Below are 19620 nucleotides of genomic sequence, written 5' to 3'. Positions count from 1 at the left end.
CAGATAATCAAGACTGTATGCAATATTTAAGTGAGGATATCTGGTACAATGTGGTCATAGTAATCTTCTGGGGCTTTTTCGTTCTTTTTTAAATGAGAACTCTATGTGCTTTAACTACTGGTATACTTTGGGCACATGTTTTCATTGAAATGCCATGAAAATATGCATTTGTTTCCTGACAGAATCCTAATAGCTCCTTCATGTGGGAGAAATGTAGATAGCTTTCCAGTAACTTGCTTGGATGTTACCTTGATATGCCATTAAGTAATATTTCCAACCTTAACACTCAAGATCATTTTACTAAATCTCTTAAGTTCTTCAACAATTTTCCTTTGCTTTCACTAGCCAAAATAGTTGCCATCAGCACATTTCATTATCTCCTTGTCTGCAGCTTCCTTTGATCCTTCAAACAGACACCTATGGATATTTCACCTGGTTTTTTTTCCCTCACTGTGTAAGAGGAAAAAACATTTATGACCATTTATTTCCTCATTTTATACCATCGCAGGACTGTTCTTCAGTTGTTTGTGAAGGACAAAAGAAAGAAATTGATTTTCTGTATCAGAAGCCATTCTAGAACTTTACCTATTCTGGTTTTGTTACTAACCCAATTAACTCAATTTTCATGGAAAAATGATGATTTAATTAATCTTCTCAGCAGAGGTCTAAACCTGAGCCTCACATTACTACAGTTTTGACTTTCAAAATATACTTTGATACAAATTATAAATAGTAATAAGCATTGATAAAACATTAAAACTGATAAAATAGCACTAAGGATACTGAGGGAGCTAGCCAATCTGATTGCAGAGCTGCTAGCCATTATCTCTGAAAACTCGTCACAATCAGGAGAGGTTCCAGACAATTGGAAAAGGGCAAATATAGTGCCTATCTTTAAGAAAGGGAAGAAGAAAGATATGGGGAACTATAGAAAGGTCAGCCTCACCTCAGTCCCTGGAAAACCATGGAGCAGATCCTCAAGGAATCCATTTCTAAGCACTTGGAGAAAGTGATTAGGAACAGCCAGCATGGATTCACCAAGGGCGAGTCATGCCTGACCAACCCAATTGCCTTCTATGATGAGATGACTGGCTCTGAGGATGTGGGGAGACCAGTAGACATGCTATACTTTGACTTTGGCAAGGTTTTTGATATGGTCTCCCACAACATTCTTGCAAGTAAACTTAGGAAGTACAGGCTGGATGAATGGACTCTAAGGTGGATAGAAAACTGGCTGACTCATCGGGCTCAAAGGATAGTAGGTAGTAGGGCTGTGCGACGCTTCGGTAGCCAATTCAGTTTGGAGGAGATTTAGCCTAATTTGGTGGCTGAATCTCTGAATCCAAATCAAATCAGGAGACCCATTAATCTGTCTGAATTGAATTGGAAGCCTCCGAATTGCTTCAGAGATTTGGCCATAGACTGTACAGGCAGGCACTAAGCAGTACCGGCGGGAGAAGCTAGGGAAGCAGCTGGATGAGCCCCGGCTTCAGCCAGCAGCCCCAGGAGAAGCCACAGCTCGTCTGGCTGCCTCCCTGCCAGGGTGAGGCAAGCAGTGCTGGCAGCCCCAGGAGAAACTGTGGGGACTGAGAGGAATGATTGGGAGCTGAGGGATCAAACTGGGAATTGGGGGATCGAACTGGGAGCTGGGGGGATTGATCGGGGGCTGAGGGAATGAACAGGGGCTTCCCCTCAGCTCCCGGTTCGATCCCCCAGTTCCCCAATCATTCCCCCCAGCCCCTGCAGCTTCTCCCAGGGCTGCAGGCTCAAGCCGCAGCTCATCTGGCTGCCCATCCCACCGGGGCAAGGCAGGCAGTGCTGGCAGCCCTGGGAGAAGCCCTGGGGGCTGGGGGGAAATGATCGGGGAGCTGGGAAATCAAACTGGGAGCTGGGGGGAAGCCCCTGTTCATTCCCTTCGCCCTTGATCATTCCCCCAGCTCTCCAATCATTCCCCCCAGCCCCTGCGGTGTCTCCCGGGGCTGCCAGCACTGCCTGCCTCACCCTGGCGGTGGGGGCAACTAGACAAGCAGCTGGATGAGCCATAGCTTCTCCTGGGGCTGCCGGCTCAACCACGGCTTGTCCAGCTGCTCCCACTGGCACCGCCTGTCTGTATAGTCTATGGCCAAATCAGATTTGGCACCAAATATCTTCAGATTTGGCTGAATCAAATCAGGACAGTGATTCAAATCATTGAATTGAATCACTGTCCTGCTGAATCTGAAGCACATACTTTCCACTTCACACAGGCCTAGTAGGTAGTAATCAATGCTTCAATGTCTAGCTGGCAGCTGGTATCAAAGTGGAGTGCCCCAGGGGTTGGTCCTGGGGCCAGTTTTGTTCAATATCTTCATCAACAATCTGGAAGATGGGAGGAAGCATACCCTCAGCCAGTTTGCAGAGGATACCAAGTTGGGGGGTAGTAGCAGCTGCGCTAGAGGGCATGACTACGATTCAAAGACACCTTGACAAATTGGAGGACTGGAGCAAAAGAAATCTCCTCAAGTTCAATAAGGACAAGTGCAAAGTCCCGCGCTTCGGATGAAACAATCCTCTGCACTGGAACAGGTTGGGGCCTGACTGGCTAAGCAGAAGCTCTGCAGAAAAGGACTTGAGGGTTACAGTGGACAATAATCTGAATACGAGTCAACAGTGCGCCCGTGTTGCCAAGAAGGCTAACGACATACTGGGCTGCATTCATAGGAGTGCTGCCAGCAGATGGAGGGAAGTGATTCTTCTCCTCTATTTGGCACTGGTGAGACCACATCTGGAGTACTGTGTCCAGTTCTGGGCCCCTCACTACAGAAAGGATGTAGATAAATTGAAGAGAGTCTAGCAGAGGGCAACAAAAGTGGTTAAGTGGTCTGGGGCACATGACTTCTGAGGAGAGGCTGAGGGAACTGGATTTATTTAATCTGAAGAAGAGAAGATGGGGGGTGGGGGTGTTAATAAAAGCCTTCAATTTTTTGAGGAGTGGATCCAAAGAGGATGGAGCTAGACTGTTCTTAGTGGTGGTAGATGACAGAATAAGAACCAATGGTTTCAAGTTGCAGCAAGGGAAGTTTAGGCTAGATGGTAGGAAAAACTGTCTCACTAGCAGGACAGTAAAGTACTGGAATGGGGTACCCAGAGAGGTGGTGGAATCTCCATCCTTAGAGGTTTTCAAGACCTGGCTAGACAAAGCCTTGGCTGGGATGATCTAGTTGGGAAATAGTCCTGCTTTTAGCAGGGGTGGACTAGATCAGCGTTTCTCAATCCATGGGTTGCATCCTACAAGTGGGTCACAAGAACATATGAAAGGGTTGCAAACGAACTGTAAAAATGGAGTCTGCTTTAAAGGAGAAAACTATGGGAAACTGTGGCTTTTCCCTTGCAGACTGTCAGAGTTCCAGCCTGCAGTGGGCTGCTTGGGGTCCCCATACACCCCACCAGACACCCCCCCACCTCCTGCCACACATACTGTGGGGCAGCAGGTCAGGAGTGAGGGGCACTGGGTCGGGACTAGCCAATGTTTACAAATGGGTCCTACTACAAAAAAGGTTGAGAACCGCTGGACTAGGCCTCCTGAGGTACCTCCCAACCCTAAATTTTCCGATTCTGTGTTTTCAAAGTGGAGCACAATAACCCCTGTTCCACAGCTGAAAAATCTGAGGTGCAGAATGTTTAAGATTTAGTCAAGGAAGTCGGATTAGAACTTACATATTTTCCAACTCCTAGTTCAATTTACTCAGACTTTTTACAACACGTTAAAATATTATATAAAATCATAAACATCAAAGATACATTCACCCAAATAAATCAATGTTTTATAGTGCAGCAGCCTTTAAATAAAAAGTAATGTTTGCTAATGACTGCAATCGCTCAGCATTATGGAAAATTATGGAGAATGGTTGTGATTCTACTGAAAAAAGGAAAAATTCCAGGGTGGAAGTGGTATATAGAAGAGTTGTGTTTTTCTGGGTTTTTTTAATAAACCCTTCCAGCTTTTACAGAGGGCCATTAATAGCCCTGTTAGATTACATCTGGTTGAAAAAAGGAGGTAAAACAAAATAATAAAGTAAAACTTAGCATAAAAATAGTGGCGATATCTGAAATTAAATTTAATTACTCTCATTGGTGTTTATGTAGTACTGTTTGAAACCTAGAGACACAACAAAACAATGTAATTAACCATGCTTAAACTCAGTGGTCAGAAGTGACACCATAGTAACTGTGTTCATGTCTAACAAAGAAAACATATCTAGAGAAAAATACATTGATACCTTTTCCTTAATTCTTGTTATAGGTTCTTTCATCACATACCTTCAGAGACATAAGCAAAAGGCTTATTCCTTATGGAAAGCATTGTAAACAAGTTGAAAAAAAGAGCCACAAAAGTACCAACTAACAGTCGCCCCCTGGAAGACAGAAAAAGAAATGCATTTTCATTTTTCATAACTTCTGCTATCATATGAAATTAAACTAAGATTAAGGGCTGGTGCCTTTAAAAGAACAATTGTCTGAAGATACTCTATCAAGACAAAAACAAGACTAAGATAAATTTTAGTTGACTGTAAAATATCCGACAGCTTTCTACCATTTTAAGAGAATATTTGTGAATTTTGCATGTTAAAGATGAGCTGATGACAATTCTCAAAATAACTGCTTGTCCTCAGGGCTGAAACTTAAATAATAAAAATAGAAGAAATAACTAATACATTTGCTAAATTATAAGGAACAAATATGTAACTATTACTCAGCTACACAATCACTTATAGGTTCATTTATCTGTACCTAAAAAGATCAAAAAGTTATTACCACAAAAGTTTACATACATTTTTTAGTTTAAATGCCAAAGTACCAAACAATTTGGTGTTGGATATACCAGTCATTCATATATGCCAGATTAAGAAACAGAAAAAATAAGGAAAGTGAAAAAAAAAGATAGCTTCACATATTAAAATCACATCTTACGTGTGTATCTCAGGTTGTTCCAGAAACCGCTTTGCACTGCAAGAAATAAATTGTAATTTCTAATTATATTAACAGAATTACATGAAAAATTACAAATATAAGGAAAACTTCTCATTTGTGGACATCTAATCCATATCTATCTATCTCACTAAATTGAATTAGGGTATAATTTACAGAAAAAAAGGTAACTCTAGTAACCCTCTCAAGGGCAGAGCCAGAGGCAGCGCAATGACATAGCTGCACCCTCCCTTTGGCTGTGCCACATGTGAACTCTCAGCATGGGATCTGGCCTGAGCCCCTACTTTCCATAAATCTGGACTCCAAGGGGTGAGAGTTGCCAATGTCCCCTCTCCCCCCTTTCTCTTGCTGCTGAATTCAGAAGGGAGGGGAAAGGTGAGCAGCAGCAGTCTAGAATCACAAATGATGGTAGGGACTCCAGTCAGACCCCACTCCAATCAGCTAGTGAGCTCAGAGCTCGCTGCTCATGTGCAGCTCCAGCAGGAGGGGTACCCATTTTTTCCATTCCTAGGTCCACTACTGTAACCCTCTGTGAGTATAAGGAACATTATAGTAAAGATAACAATCAGTTCTTCTCAGTCAGCAAGCACTAAAACAAGATTAAGCTTCAGCTGCGCAGGGAAAATCTAGGATAAATTTCAGAAAAAACAAGAGTTAAACAGTAAAGTGTACTGTTCCAAATACGGTGCAATTGCCATTACTAAAAACAGTCTAGGCTATGCTAGGCATCTGTTAGGGCTACTTTAAAAATATAAATAATTTTTCCCCAGAGCCCATTACAACAGACCCTTCTATCAAATGAAGGAATGAAAAGAAATATTTGCAAACAAGTTTCAGTCAAAAGAAACTAAATCTTAATTAAAAATGTCATCTGAGATACAGCAGTGCAACTTGTCTCAGTAAAATGAAGGGCCAATTTCACAAACTGTTGAGCATTTACCTCTTCACTGAAACCAGGAGGGGGCAGCACTCCCCAAAGAAGCTCCAGAGATATTTCAGGACTGCATTTAAATTATCTAATGATACTTGCTAAATCCCATAAACGTGAAAAAAATTAAATGCTACATCTTGACACGGTGCATGTCATGGACAATGGCTCATTAAACATGAGCACAGAGCATGGATGGAATTCTTTTACCTTTGTGCATCTAAATGGCAGTTTTCCAGCTGTAAGTGACCTTTCTGGCATTTACCACAGTTTGTGATTCTATCACCTATGCAGTGTAGATACATAAGCATGCACACATATACTGTATGTGCTCAGTTTGACTGGGTTGATCCATGGCTGCATATGCATACCCAGGGAACGTGTGTCAGTTACAAGATCACCATCAGACAAAAAACATGGCTGTATGCAGATGCTATTTTTTATAGTACTATGGGCAGGTGCTATGGGTAGTCCCCCTAGCTGGAACATACCACTGACATGCTTGCCTGATTAAAGTTGCTATACCAACAAGCTGATCAAGACCTGAGACCCACCTCTGTTATGGTGGTTCCCCATCTTGGGCTGCCCAGGAGATCTTTAAAGCTTCTAGTTCCTGGACAGCCCAACAGGCAGCTCAAGCCAGTCTCGGGTTGCCTAGGAGCCCTTTAAAAGTCTCAGCTGGTAGATGGGTTCACTGCAGTGTGTTATCCTGTCTCAAGCTGACTGCCAGTCAGAACTTCAGGGGGCTCCCAGGGAGCCCCAGACAGAGAACACCACCAGAGCGCAAAGTTTCACCCTGTTCTGCAAAAAAACCTGACAACTGCCCCAAGGAACAGACCCTATTCTTGTGCTTTTGGTAGGGCTCTGGTCACCCAGGAGGCAGGAGACCCAAGTTCTAGGATCCCCTCACCCAGAAGGTATTTGAACCTGCAGGTCTCTAACTTCTCACCACAGTGCTCTTACCACTACACCACAGATTAGGCAGTGGTTCAGTGAGATGGGTGTTCCTCTAGATCCATCTTATCTAGTGACTATTAAATGCAAGGTGCAGTAGCTCAGCTTCAGAAGGAGTGCTGAAGAAGGGACTTGGTAACGCCTAACTTGGGGCACAGTGGCTACTGGCTACATCACTTTGCTAGGAAGTCAGAGAGATGTAGATTCAAACCCTCCCTGAGGCCAGGGGGAAGGGCCTAGAACGCAGGTCTTTGGCTTGCTGGCCAAGAGCCCCAACCACTCCGCTACTGGGGCTAAAACAGATGCAGGGTTGGTTGGGTGGGGAGGGTGTTGTCTTCCTCCTCACTTTTTCTAGGACTTTGCCAATATGCACACGCTTACCTGGCAAATGTGTAGCCTGTTAAGCATGCTTCTTATACATGTGTACACTTCCATCTCCACACAGCACCAGGAATAAAATAGTAAAACTGTCTTTAAGTGCCATTTAGGTACATGAAGGATAACAGAATTCCACCCTATTCTGTAAGTGACCTGCAACAGGTCAATCTGGAATATATCATTAGGCCAGTATCTGTAGCTTTATGCACTTGGGAAGAAGTTGTTATGCACGCATAATAGCCAATTTTCAGCAATTTTATTTTCTTAACTGATTCTTAAGTAAGTTTAAAACATAAACACGTGAAATCAGTAAACTAGCATGCCTCTTAGAAGTACTGCTATAACATGCTGAAAATTTATTGAAACAAGTCATGCGCCTGGAATTAATTATTTGCATGTCTGGAGACACATAAATGTTGATGGATTACTAACCCATTTAAAATAGAAAAATCCACACCTTCCCACTTCTATAGTTACTTTAGAAAATAAGGTGCTACTTAACACCTGAACACTTGAAAATACTGGAGTTAAATAATTACACAAAAATTGTGTTTTCATTATTGCTTGATTGATCACAATGATCAAACAATATTGTTTATCAGGCCCTTAAGAGAACTCTTGGAATGTGCCATGAATAGTACTATCAAATTTTTCCCTTTAAAAATTGCTCATATACATTTTCCCATAGCCCACATGGAGAGCAATCAGGATAATTAGCAAAATAAGGTTCTACAACATCACCCCTTGCTGCAAATCCATTTTGTCTAAGAAGTCAGGAGCTATTTCTGAAAAATGACCCTTTCTTTTACAGTACTTTAAAAATATATAAGCTTTACTCAAGCTGAATGGAACATTTTCTCGTCAAAAATTCATCATAAAAGAAAGAATGCATATATTCCTACCTTTCTTTTAGGATAAAAAGAGCTCCTAGCTGTGCCAGAACTGTGGATGCAAATACTGCTAGCACTTCAAACCTCTCAAATCTGAAATTTGAGAATTTAGTTAAAAACTTTGGACTACACATACAAAGAGCTTTCATCCTGGTCTGTGTGCAATTAGCCTGCCTCCTACCTCTCTCCCTCTTAAGTGGGGGACAGATGGGGAGGATTCAGAGATTTTTGGGAAAAGGAATTATTTCTAAGTTCTATTAGGCCAACTATCTGTTTAACAAGGGTAATTAATTGATCCGACAACCAGTGGAAATTCAGACTACAATTCCAATCATAAATATAATCCATTTGCCACCCTACCAACCTCTCTTCTCTGTATCTCAAATATGGGACTTCTTGTTTAGGCTTCTCAATTCCTTGCATGTCTTTGAATTTTAGTATTTAAAAAAAAAAAGATGTTTATTCTACCTTATGTATCATGTACCTTACGTACCACAACTGTCAAACCATACATATTGAACAAGCATAGTGCAATATGTTAATAGGAATGAAGTAAAAAGATTCTCATGATAAGCAAGCTATTTTAACATGCACACAAATATTTATACATGTGTTCAGTAACTCAAAAAAACTGGATTAGTCTACTAACAAAATATTGTTCATGGCACATTAAATAATTAATGCTTCATATCAGTACTTACCCAAATGAATAGACTGGGCTAGGTTTCTTCATCATTACCCAGTAGCTTATTAGACATGTTATCAAACTGAAACAAAAGGGGACACTGATGTTAGGATGATAAACTTGAGCTACTAAGCCAGCATAATTTATACACAAAACATACTACAGTTTCCAGAATTCAAAGTGGAATCTTTCAGTTGTCACAACCCAAAGTTGTGGTTTTTGTTTGTGTGTGCTTCGGCACCGCTAAATTATTTTCCCGCCGATTGTAGCTTTCTTTGCATGGTAGAGTTCTCTGCTGTGAGAGAGAACTCTGGTGCAACGGGGGATTTCCCGCCAAATTACAGCTTCTTTGCAGGGTGCATTTCTTTTGCATACTAGTGATACACGCTGCAAAGGAGTTCCCGCCATTTGAATTTGGATTCGCGCCACATTATTGGCCAATTCTAAATGTAGGCACACGTGGCGGCTAGCGATTGGCTTGCTGGCTGTACAAAAGGCTTGAGTAGTTTCCGCCCAAGTCGGAGAGGGAGACAGAGAGAGAGAGAGAGAGAGAGAGAGAAAGAAAGAAAGAAACCTGGAAAGAGAGAGAGAACTCGCCAGGAGGAGGAGACTTCGTGCTGTGTGAAGATCTCCAAGAGCTGCGGACCCTTGCGGACCCAACGCGCCTCTCTCAAGCTTAATAACCGAACCCGTGGAGCTTTCGCTTCTAGCCTCTCCCCGTCGCTGATCGCAATCCCAGATGTATCCCTTTCCTGTAACTTCGAACCCACGGAGTCTCAACTCTGGGGAACCTTTCGAACCCAACCGAACCGGACCCGCGGAGCCTAAACAACTCCGTGGGAGCAATCGAATTTGTCGTGGTCCTCTAGCAAGGATCTAAGCGGGAGTTGTGCCTGGAAACCTGTCCAGCCTACACCAATACCATCTTTGGGTGTAAGTAAACAATCTTTTCAATCAACCACTATGCGTTTGTGACTAACTCTAGCTCACCGCCGGCTCTCTCCAACCCCGCGTGCCTGGGCTGCCGGCCACAGCCCGCGTGCGCGAAAGACGGGCCGCGGATTGCCCCTCCCGACCCGCGTGCAGCGGCGGGAGCGGGGCCCAGCCCGCACATCAGTAACATTTAAATTATACCATGCATTCAACCCTGCAGTTATACTAGCAAGGTTTTTCTTGAATCCAATGAAAGTACTGTCAGGATTAGGACTTTGGAACCAAATCTCTGCTATGTGTTTCATAGAAACGCCTAATGAGGTCAAGTTGAGTAAGTGATAACCTTATGACAGATGATCAGAAATGCACTGTATTTACAATGGACATCATCAACCTTCCCCAGCATCATTCAGTACTACAATAAAGGTGCCTCAACTTCAAAAACTGCTATAAGAAACAGAAGTTAAATGTTAAATCAGTGGCTGTGTCTACACAAGATACTGACTGTGCAGTAACTCATTACTACTGTGCAGTAGTGTCACATGGCACAAGGTGTGATGCAATGCTACTGCACAGTAGTAACGAGCCACTGTATGGCCAGTGTCACCTAAAAGCTGTCTATGAGTATTTTTAAATGTACAAACATAGAAGCAATATTTATAGTATGGTTCTCAGGTGGAAACCAAATTAATTTTTGAAGTGTCTGAAATGTGAATCAGAACAGTTGGGTTTTCCTAGTTTGTGTGCAGCAGGCTGGGCACCAGAGTAGACAAACACTGATGGCTCCAAGTATATAACCCAAATCAAACTTGCATTTTTGGTTGTGAATTTCAGTTGTGGTTTGGCTGCATCTTACTCAAAGCTTACAGAAAATATCAAGAACAAACTGGATTTCTCACTTGGACTGAATATATGCGATTCAAATTATTTTCTCCCTGATGTATCAGCCTGAATTTTTCAAGGATGAATCTTATTTCCTGTACTTATTTCTCTCTGCAGATCCCTTTGGATTCTGTTTGTATTGGTATGCACACAAAAGTAATACCATCTGTAAATTTACATGCAACATACTGTTTACCTCTTTTTCTTTCCTCCAGATCATTAAAACATCAAATAAAACTGGATGCAGAACTTTTCCCCAAAGCAACTTGAGACACCCTCCCAGTTAGAGCCAAGCTGTTTATCATTACTCTTTGTTCACAGTATATAGAAGAAAAACAAGCTGAAGTGACTGACTGTTTGTATCCAACAGACTAAAATAAATTTCTCAAGTAACATTTTAATTTATTATAAACAACCCAGAAGATCAGAAGTTGAAGAATAAGGAAGATCTTTGCAACAAAACTGAGCACTGCTTATTCTTGACAGGTCAATATTCTCTAAAGAGTTCTGTGATTAAGTTGGAAAAACATTCAAATCTATTACATTCCCATCGCACTTGATAAATCAATATTTCAGGGCATTTTATGTTACTGGGTCCCTAAAACTGGAGAAATAATCTGTGCATTTTAAGAGCTATTTGCAAGTATATTACTTTTCATAGATTAAGTTTTTTTCAAAATCAGTTGTCTTATGCTGGGTATGTATAGTACATGCTGATTTTTTTTTTTTAAATTAAAATAGCCCAAAAGTTTTTTTTTCCTTTCTTGGTCTGAGACTACAATGTATTTTCCATTTTTAAGACTTCCAAACTATGCAGGTGAAACTAGACATGGGCTGCATACAGGCATTATGTTTCTACCAGGAGAATCACCGTTCTCCCAGCAGAAACTACAAACGTTCATTCAACCTCTACCAGGGGAAACATCCCCTCCAGGAGAAAGGTCTTCCAGGTTCACACCTGGAAGATCTCCCCATCGAGACAGACTCTCTTGCAAAAACGAACACCAGTATGCTCCCTCCTGATCTGGTCTGGGAGGGGAATGGAACATAAGGGCAATACTCCCTGCTCAATTCCTATACCAAGGACTCCCACTCTGGGGAACTGGTAGAGGATTTAGATTATTTAAGGAACACATTAGAGGCCTTACCATAAGTGTCTCTCTCTTGCCTACACCTTCCGTTATCTGAAGTTAGTAACTGTATGATGTTGCTGCAAACGTGTAAGAGAAAGGCTTACAAGGTTAGATTCCATGTTTTTGCTGATTTAAACAGGAAAGTACGGATGAAATGTTTGACTATAGGCTAGAAACAGACATTACCACATGAAGTTGATCACCTGTACTAGGATGTGTCTTGCCACAGCTAATCTGCTTCAATGGGCAAAACACATCTTACCCATTCATCCTGTGGGACAACATGACATATTCCCTAGGGCTGTGTGAAGCTTCAGTCCCTGATTCGATTCGGCTCCATTCGGTGGCCAAATCTCCAAATCCAAACCAAATCAGGAGACCATTTAATGTCTCCGAATCAAATTGGAACCCTCCAAATCGATTTGGAGAGATTTGGCAATTCAGACAGACACAGCTTAAAATGTTTTTTCTACACACCTCAAGGTACCAGGCGGCTCGAAAATGTGGAGATGGTGGGACGGATGCAGCGTCCCACAGGAGCACAGGGGGCTCCCCTGTGTGGTTGGCAGCAGACCTGGAAGTGGACCAGAAGCACTTCCATTCCACTTCCGGGTCAGCCAGGGAGCACACTGGGCCCCCCCCCCAAGCTCAGCGACTGGTGCCTCCTGGGCCTGAGGGGGCACCTAGGGTCCCCCTGCAGCTGATCACAGAATCAGGGGGGCATGGGGAGGGCATAGGGGGGGTCCCCCCGCATGCTCTCTGGCAGACCCATTAGTGGACTGGAAGTACTTTCAGTCCACTTCCAGGTTCACCACTGAGCATGCAGGGCCCCTGCCACGCTCCTGTGGGATGCTCCATCCACCCCAGCATTGCAGCATTCGTGAGCCACTCCCGGTACCTAGAGATAGGTAGAAAAAACATTTAAAGCTGTGTCTATGGCCGAATTGCCAATTCTCCGAATCAGCATCAAATCTTCAGATTTGAATTTGGCTGAATCAAATCGGGGACAGTTATCTGAATCAACTAATCAAATCACTGTCCCCAATTCGAACCAAATCCGAATCAAATATGGCCCATTTTGCACACCCCTAATATTCCCCACTTCCAAAGACATGCCCTCAGCAATATCCAGGGTGCATCTCTGGAAGTATGGAAAGCCAGGAAGGTGCTCCTGGGCTTGCTTTAGAGTCTCAGTCCTGCACAGGAATTCCTGGGGCCCATAGGACCAGGTCCCTCAAGCCCCAGAAGCACCTGCCTGAGGTGGCAGGAGAGTGTGGGCAGCTTCAGCCCACACTCCCATACAAAAAGTATGGATGTCTATTTGCTGTTGCTTTGTACCACCATAAAAATCTGTATGGTGGTACAAAGGCAACAAAAGGTGACTTGTTTCCATGCATAGTAACACAAACAAATTAACTGAAGCCAACTAGCATACGAAATAGTGAAGAGCAAAGTTAACGAAACCTACCATCACTGTCAAGAGTCCAAACCACAATGAGAACCTCTGAAAGCCCTTCTAATTAAACTTATAATAAATTCTTCACTTAGCTGGGGGTAGTCCTTCATAATCAACCCCCATATACCCAATAAACATATACCCAATCAAATTGTAGATAGATACATGCCATTAATGACTGTATGATTGTAAACCTGGGGAGGACCAGAAGGGAATAATGTGCCTGAGTTGTTGGGGGAATGGACAATTAAGAAGAACACCAGAGATCTTGAGGTCCAGCCTACACCCATCCCCCATCCTCCTAGGTGTGAGTAGATTTTTGCATTTCCATTGCCTGATCTGAACACTTCTTAATGTTTAGCTTTCCAATAAGGTGGTTCTCTTGAGAAGACATAGATGTGCTCTTTCTTTATTCCAAGGTCCTGCCTGACAAAGTAAGCTCCCTTTTGTTCCAATTTGGGATAAAGGTTTCCCTTTAGTCCAGCTGCTCCAGGCCCCTCCCAGACCAGTCCAGGGCATGGAAGGCAAGGTAGGGATGCATCTCTGATTCAGTTAGTCTATAAGGTGCATCTTTACCCTGCCTTAAGGAAATTTTTTTCGTTTACATATGGAGTAATGTATATGCTTTTGTTTTATCTGCTACTTAGCTCAAGCTGTATCTGCTTTTCCCCCAAACCTGAAGAAGGGTAGCGTGTGCCTGAAAGCTTGTCTAACCTCTCTCCCAACTATAAGTTGGTTTAAAAAAGATCACCCACCCAGCCCCCCTCACTTGGCTCTTCACCCATCAAGATATTCATCTCTCAGCTGCCTTTTCCTTTGTGTGTTTTTATTTAGAGATGTTTTGCTGTCATTCAGATAACCTGTATGACATATATGGGCGTCTTAATGATTAAACCAGTCTATTTTCCTTGCTACAACTTAAAATTGGCTAAGTCACAAATTTCCTAGACAGATGTGTGCTGCAAAGTTGAAACTTTTACTTGCCTAGTACATAGCACTGGTTAAGTCAGCTCCTTATTGCTTCTCTCCCCATCCCATCTACAATGCTGGCATATTCATGTACATGCATCAAAATCCTGCATGCTAATATCTCCAATCTGTTATAAAGTGAAAAATACCTTTCAATACTGTCTGCAAACCAGAGGAATCTATTTCTGAAAGCAACAACCTGCTATAATTATGCTTCTTCACAAAACCTATGAACAAAAAATCTTTACTGGAGTTGCACACGAAAAAGTACCAAAAGCTACTTATAATTAAACAGTAAAATTAAAGAAAAGGTAAACAGAATTGTTCTAACAAAATTCATAGCCTTTCTCACTTTACCAGAGATTCAACGAAGAATCTAGATGGTACCACATCCTGTAACTGTGGTCAGCAACCTTTAATATCCTGCAGGCTGGACTACCTGGCTCTGGTCTAACATAAACCAGGTGGCTTTGGCAGCACATCAGCAACTGGAAGGTAGTGGGGAAGAGGCAAGGAGGAAAGGTGGGGTGCTGTCCCTGCAGGAGCCTTCCCTACACCTGTGCTGAGGCAACCAGCTGGGAGCTTCACCTACATCCCCACTCCCACCCCTCTCCCTGACTCAGTTTCCAGCTGGTGGGGAGTTGCACCAGGATTGGGGAGCTGCAAACTACATCTGCAATGCTTCTGCCCTCCTGGAAGGGGGGGCAGATTGAGGCAGAGGGAGAAAAATGTATTTGGGAGTGCACCTCCCCAGCAGGTAAGTCCCACCCAGCTCAACTTACCCCTGCTCCGGCCTCTGTGGCACTGTCCCTCAACCATGGGGGCCTCAATCTAGCCCCCACCCCTCCCCCACAGACTGACCTGCTGGGCTGGGGCATGTGTGTGCATGCACATGGGCACTCAGCCCCCCAACCCAGCCTCGGATCAACTCCAAGAGGCTCTGAGATCTACCACAAGAGGCTCCAAGATCTACCAGCGGATCAAGATTCACTGGTTGGTGACCACTGTTCTAGCTCATTTCCTCACTACATTGCAGTTGAGTCCATTTAGAGAAAAAAAAATATTATCATTGATTTTATAGAACATAGTGATGTGCTGGTGATGGCTGAAGACTAATAAAACTTGGAATTATTTGGAAAGTTTCAAAAAAGCCAGAATCAATAAACAGACATTAAATATTATTTAAACCAGCAATAGGGTCCATCTCACTGAAGTCAAAGACCCTATTCCACATACTAAGCACGCAAATGGTACATAGGCATTTAAGTATGACCACGCCCCCCACCCTCCCCCCAAAAGGTGAGTGGGTTCTTCTTCCATCTCATTGCTTTTGAAACTCCATGCTAAGAAGTACAAGGGTAGACTTATTAGCAGCTGTTCAGGGACTTAAGCAAGGTAGAGTAGGTTGTGTTTAGATGCCTAGTAAATGGAATAGGATCTGGCTCTTGGTGCATGTCACAACCCAAGGGTGTGATTTTTGTTTTGTGTGCGCTTTGGCGCCACTGAATTATTTTTCCGCCAATTTGTAACTTTCTTTCAATGTGCATTTCTTCTTTGCAGTTAAGAAATGCTCGTTGCAAAGAGTTCCCACCATTTGTATTATAATTCGAGCCCCATTATTGGCTCGTGTGAAATTATTCACACGTGGCGGCTAGTGATTGGCTTGCTAGCCGTATAAAAGGCTTGAGTGGTTTTCGCCCAAATCGGAGGACTCCACGAACACCAGGAGGAGGGATCTTCACGCTGTGTGAAGATCTCTAAGCACTGCGGAGCCTATCAGACCCAGCGCATTTCAAGCAGGCAACGGAGGTCTGATCAGCCTCTAGCCTCTCCCTGTCGCTGTTCGCAATCCTTGATGTATCCCTCTCCCTGTGCGCAAAAGGATCCACGGAGCCTCAACAACTCCGTGGGAGAGATCCGAGCTTGTTGTAGTCCTCAAACAAGGATTTAATCGGAGCTGTGCCTGGAAAACTGTCCAGCCTACACCGCGACCATCTTCGGTGTAAGTAAACAATCTTAAATCAACCACTACGCGTCCGTGACTAATTCTAGCGTGTCGCCTGTTTTCTCCGATCCAGCGTGCCCAGGCTGCTGGCCACAGCCCACGTGGCGCGAAAAAGGGCCCAGATCGCTCCTGGCCCGCACACGGCGACGAGGATGGGATCAGGAGAGAACACGCTAGAACTAGAATTAGTTAAGAACTGCCCTTGGCGCGATAACAAACGCTAAGTGAAAAGTTTTGAGGAACTGGAGGCGCATATCGTTTACCACCAGGAGGGCGGAACGGGTGAGAGATTTATCAGCGGACGCCTGTCGCTGAAGGGAGAAGAGGGAACCTCCGAAGACGGAGCCCCGAGAGAGAGAGAAGTATATTTGCTCCCTGCGGCATTCGGGTGTATAATGAGCGACGAGCGGGTCCTGTTCAGGCCCCTCGATACTGTGTCCCTCACCAGAGTCAACCCGGCGGGCACAGTGAACCCGACCCTCACCCAGGAGTGTGCTCAATGCCTACGATATGCTTGGGAGAGTGAAGAGCCGGTGCCGATCGGCCGGTTCCCTCCCCTCATGGCGTCTAGATTAAGGGGTCGCGAGCTTCCATCCGAGCTCCGTGAAGATCTGGAGACGGAGGAATGTGCTGCAGATGAGAAGGTGGCCCCGCGGTACGACAAGGGGGGAGAATTAAGTGCAACTTTCCATACAATTGCTGATTTAATGAATAAGAATTTAAGTTTGAAAGCCCAGCTGCATATGGCTGTTCAAGCGGTCAAAGAAGCGGCTGAGAGAAGGGATCCTGAAACACCAGCCCAAGATGGCACCGAGCAAGAGGGAGACCGCGTGGAAGAACCGGAAAAGAAGGGTGGAGCTTCGGAAGAACCCGTGAGAGTTCGGTCAGCGACTCTGCCCATCGACGCAGCGTCGTCTCCGGCAACCCCGCCTAGCGACGCGGCGACGCCTCTGCCGACCATGCCTTCCTGCCCACGAAAGAGAGAGTCAAGCGGAGGAGTGCATCCGCCCCTCCTGCCTGAAGCAGTAACAGCAACAGTGACTCCCGCAGCGGCAGTTCAGCCTACAACAACGACTAACCGAATTGTTACTGCCTATTATGCTCGCACCAGAACTGAATTACAGGATTTGTGTAGAGAATCAAGAATCCAACCTGAAGAGACTCTACCTGTGTGGTTGGGACGTTTAGTCATGGAACTTGGATCCAACCTGCTGAACCAGGAAGAAGCAAGCTTCTTAGTCAGACAAGCTTCATGGAGTAGAGGACATGCCACTGATATCGACATGATAGCGGTCAACGTTCACTAGCCTATTCCTCTGCCAGCGCTTGTTGCAGGACTGATCAGTCAAAAAAGCCCACGTATGGCATTCAGGACGGCCAGAACATACGGGCGCAGAACAACTCATGTTAGCAATCATCGGAGTCTCGTACTGTGCCTGGAACCCCAGAACACGTGCGCTGGGACTGACATCACTCCAGCAAATAAGACCATGGCCTCACCATCATCTACGAGACCCTGGAACCGTTCCAGTAACCATTCACAGCCTAGATAGTTGTCTTGAAATTTATGGGCAAAAGAACATCGTCGTCCTCCGGATTCTGCTTAACCCAATGGTGAACCAACCCGTGTGTAATCTCCTTCGTCAGTTGTCACAACTGCGTATCCTGATGGAGCCAAGATTATCTCTTGATCGGGACTGTCGACACCCGACTGAGATTCAAGGCACAAGACACCGTGAATCCGATCTTCCATCATTGCCACAGAGAACACCAGAAGAGTGATACATGTTTGGATTTCTCCTACAGCGTTCTGGACTCAATAAGCGGCAGCTTCGGATTTTAGGGGACGCAGGCCAATGGCAACTGGCCTATGAGTTAGGTTTCCGTTATCTAGAAGAGCTAGACGACGGCTCCTCGACAATTTCATCTAGTTGAGTGTACAAGAGAGGGTAGTTTAGAGTGGTGAACACTTGTATTATAGTAAAGTTCCATGGAAACTTTGTAAATATGTTGAGATGCGTTAACCTTTTTTTTTTTGAGAGTTTTTTGTTTACAGATCCAGAATCCAGAGTGCATGGTAAAGAGAAGCCCTGAGAAGGATAACATCATCAGAAGAAGTGAGGGCCTGACGTACGACTTCGCCATGACGCCCACTGAAGCCCTGATCGTGTAGTTTTGTTTTGAATCTGATTATGTGTATTTGTGTTGGTTATTATGCAACTCAATCCCAGGAGAGCGAATTTTATGTTGGCGAATTTTATGTTTGTTTGTTTGTTTGTTTATTCGTTTGACAACTCGTGATAAGCTCTGGATCACTCGAATGACTAGCGTGCAGCATAATTCAGTTGTGCCTTCAGCAAGGGGGGATGTCACAACCCAAGGGTGTGATTTTTGTTTTGTGTGTGCTTTGGCGCCACTGAATTATTTTCCCACCAATTTGTAACTTTCTTTGCAGCGTGCATTTCTTCTTTGCAGTTAAGAAATGCTCGTTGCAAAGAGTTCCCACCCTTTGTATTATAATTCAAGCCCCATTATTGGCTCGTGTGAAATTATTCACACGTGGCGGTTAGTGATTGGCTTGCTAGCCGTATAAAAGGCTTGAGTGGTTTTCGCCCAAATTGGAGGACTCCACGAACACCAGGAGGAGGGATCTTCACGCTGTGTGAAGATCTCTAAGCGCTGTGGAGCCTATCGGACCCAGCACATTTCAAGCAGGCAACAGAGGTCTGATCAGCCTCTAGCCTCTCCCTGTCGCCGTTTGCAATCCTCAACGTATCCCTCTCCCTGCATGCAAAAGGATCCACGGACCCTCAACAACTCTGTGGGAGAGACCCGAGCTTGTCGTAGTCCTCAAACGAGGATTTAATCGGAGCTGTGCCTGGAAAACTGTCCAGCCTACACCGCGACCATCTTCGGTGTAAGTAAACAATCTTAAATCAACCACTACGCGTCCGTGACTAATTCTAGCGTGTCACCTGTTTTCTCTGATCCAGCGTGCCCGGGCTGCTGGCCACAGCCCACGTGGCGCAAAAAAGGGCCCAGATCGCTCCCGGCCCACACAGTGCATTTTTAAAGCATAAGTAAAACTAAACCAGGTTTTTCCACCTACAGTTAAACCAAATACATTTTAGTATTAATAGCTGTGGCATTAGTGAGGTGCTCTAATGCCAAAGGACCTTGAAGTGCTGCATCAGGGGCTGCAGGCCAACCCCTGTACATCAGCTTGATCCAAATATGTATTGGCAGGAGCACAGTGGCAGCATTAAATGCCACAGGGCTTGCAGAGCTGCAGCAATTAACAATGCCACTGCTCTCCTCCCACCAAATTTCCAGATCTGCAGGGAACCCCACAGGCTGGATGATTTGGCTTTGCAAGTCATGGTTTGAGCACCGCTGGATTAAAAGATACTCGTTTGACACACAGTAAGAGTTTTGTTGT

The 19620-nt window shown here is 44.4% G+C and overlaps 1 protein-coding gene across 4 annotated transcripts in view; it reads right to left on the bottom strand.

Annotated features, from left to right (window-relative positions):
* Positions 1-19620, bottom strand: part of SLC30A6 (solute carrier family 30 member 6) — a 38541-nt gene that overhangs the window by 9078 nt on the left and 9843 nt on the right. For 3 of the 4 annotated variants that reach the window (XM_006270017.4, XM_059716194.1, XM_019500576.1), the window contains 4 exons: positions 8820-8885; positions 8131-8211; positions 4951-4986; positions 4300-4394 (listed from right to left, as the gene is read on the bottom strand). In XM_006270017.4, the coding sequence (XP_006270079.1) occupies positions 4300-4394; positions 4951-4986; positions 8131-8211; positions 8820-8885 (278 nt within the window). The remainder of the gene's footprint in view (positions 1-4299; positions 4395-4950; positions 4987-8130; positions 8212-8819; positions 8886-19620) is intronic. The other variant, XM_059716202.1, reaches the window with a different exon arrangement.

This window comes from Alligator mississippiensis, chromosome 1, assembly GCF_030867095.1.
Source record: "Alligator mississippiensis isolate rAllMis1 chromosome 1, rAllMis1, whole genome shotgun sequence".
Lineage (NCBI taxonomy): Eukaryota > Metazoa > Chordata > Crocodylia > Alligatoridae > Alligator > Alligator mississippiensis.
Note: the sequence above shows the minus strand (reverse complement) of the source record. Positions and strands in the feature narration are given on the sequence as shown.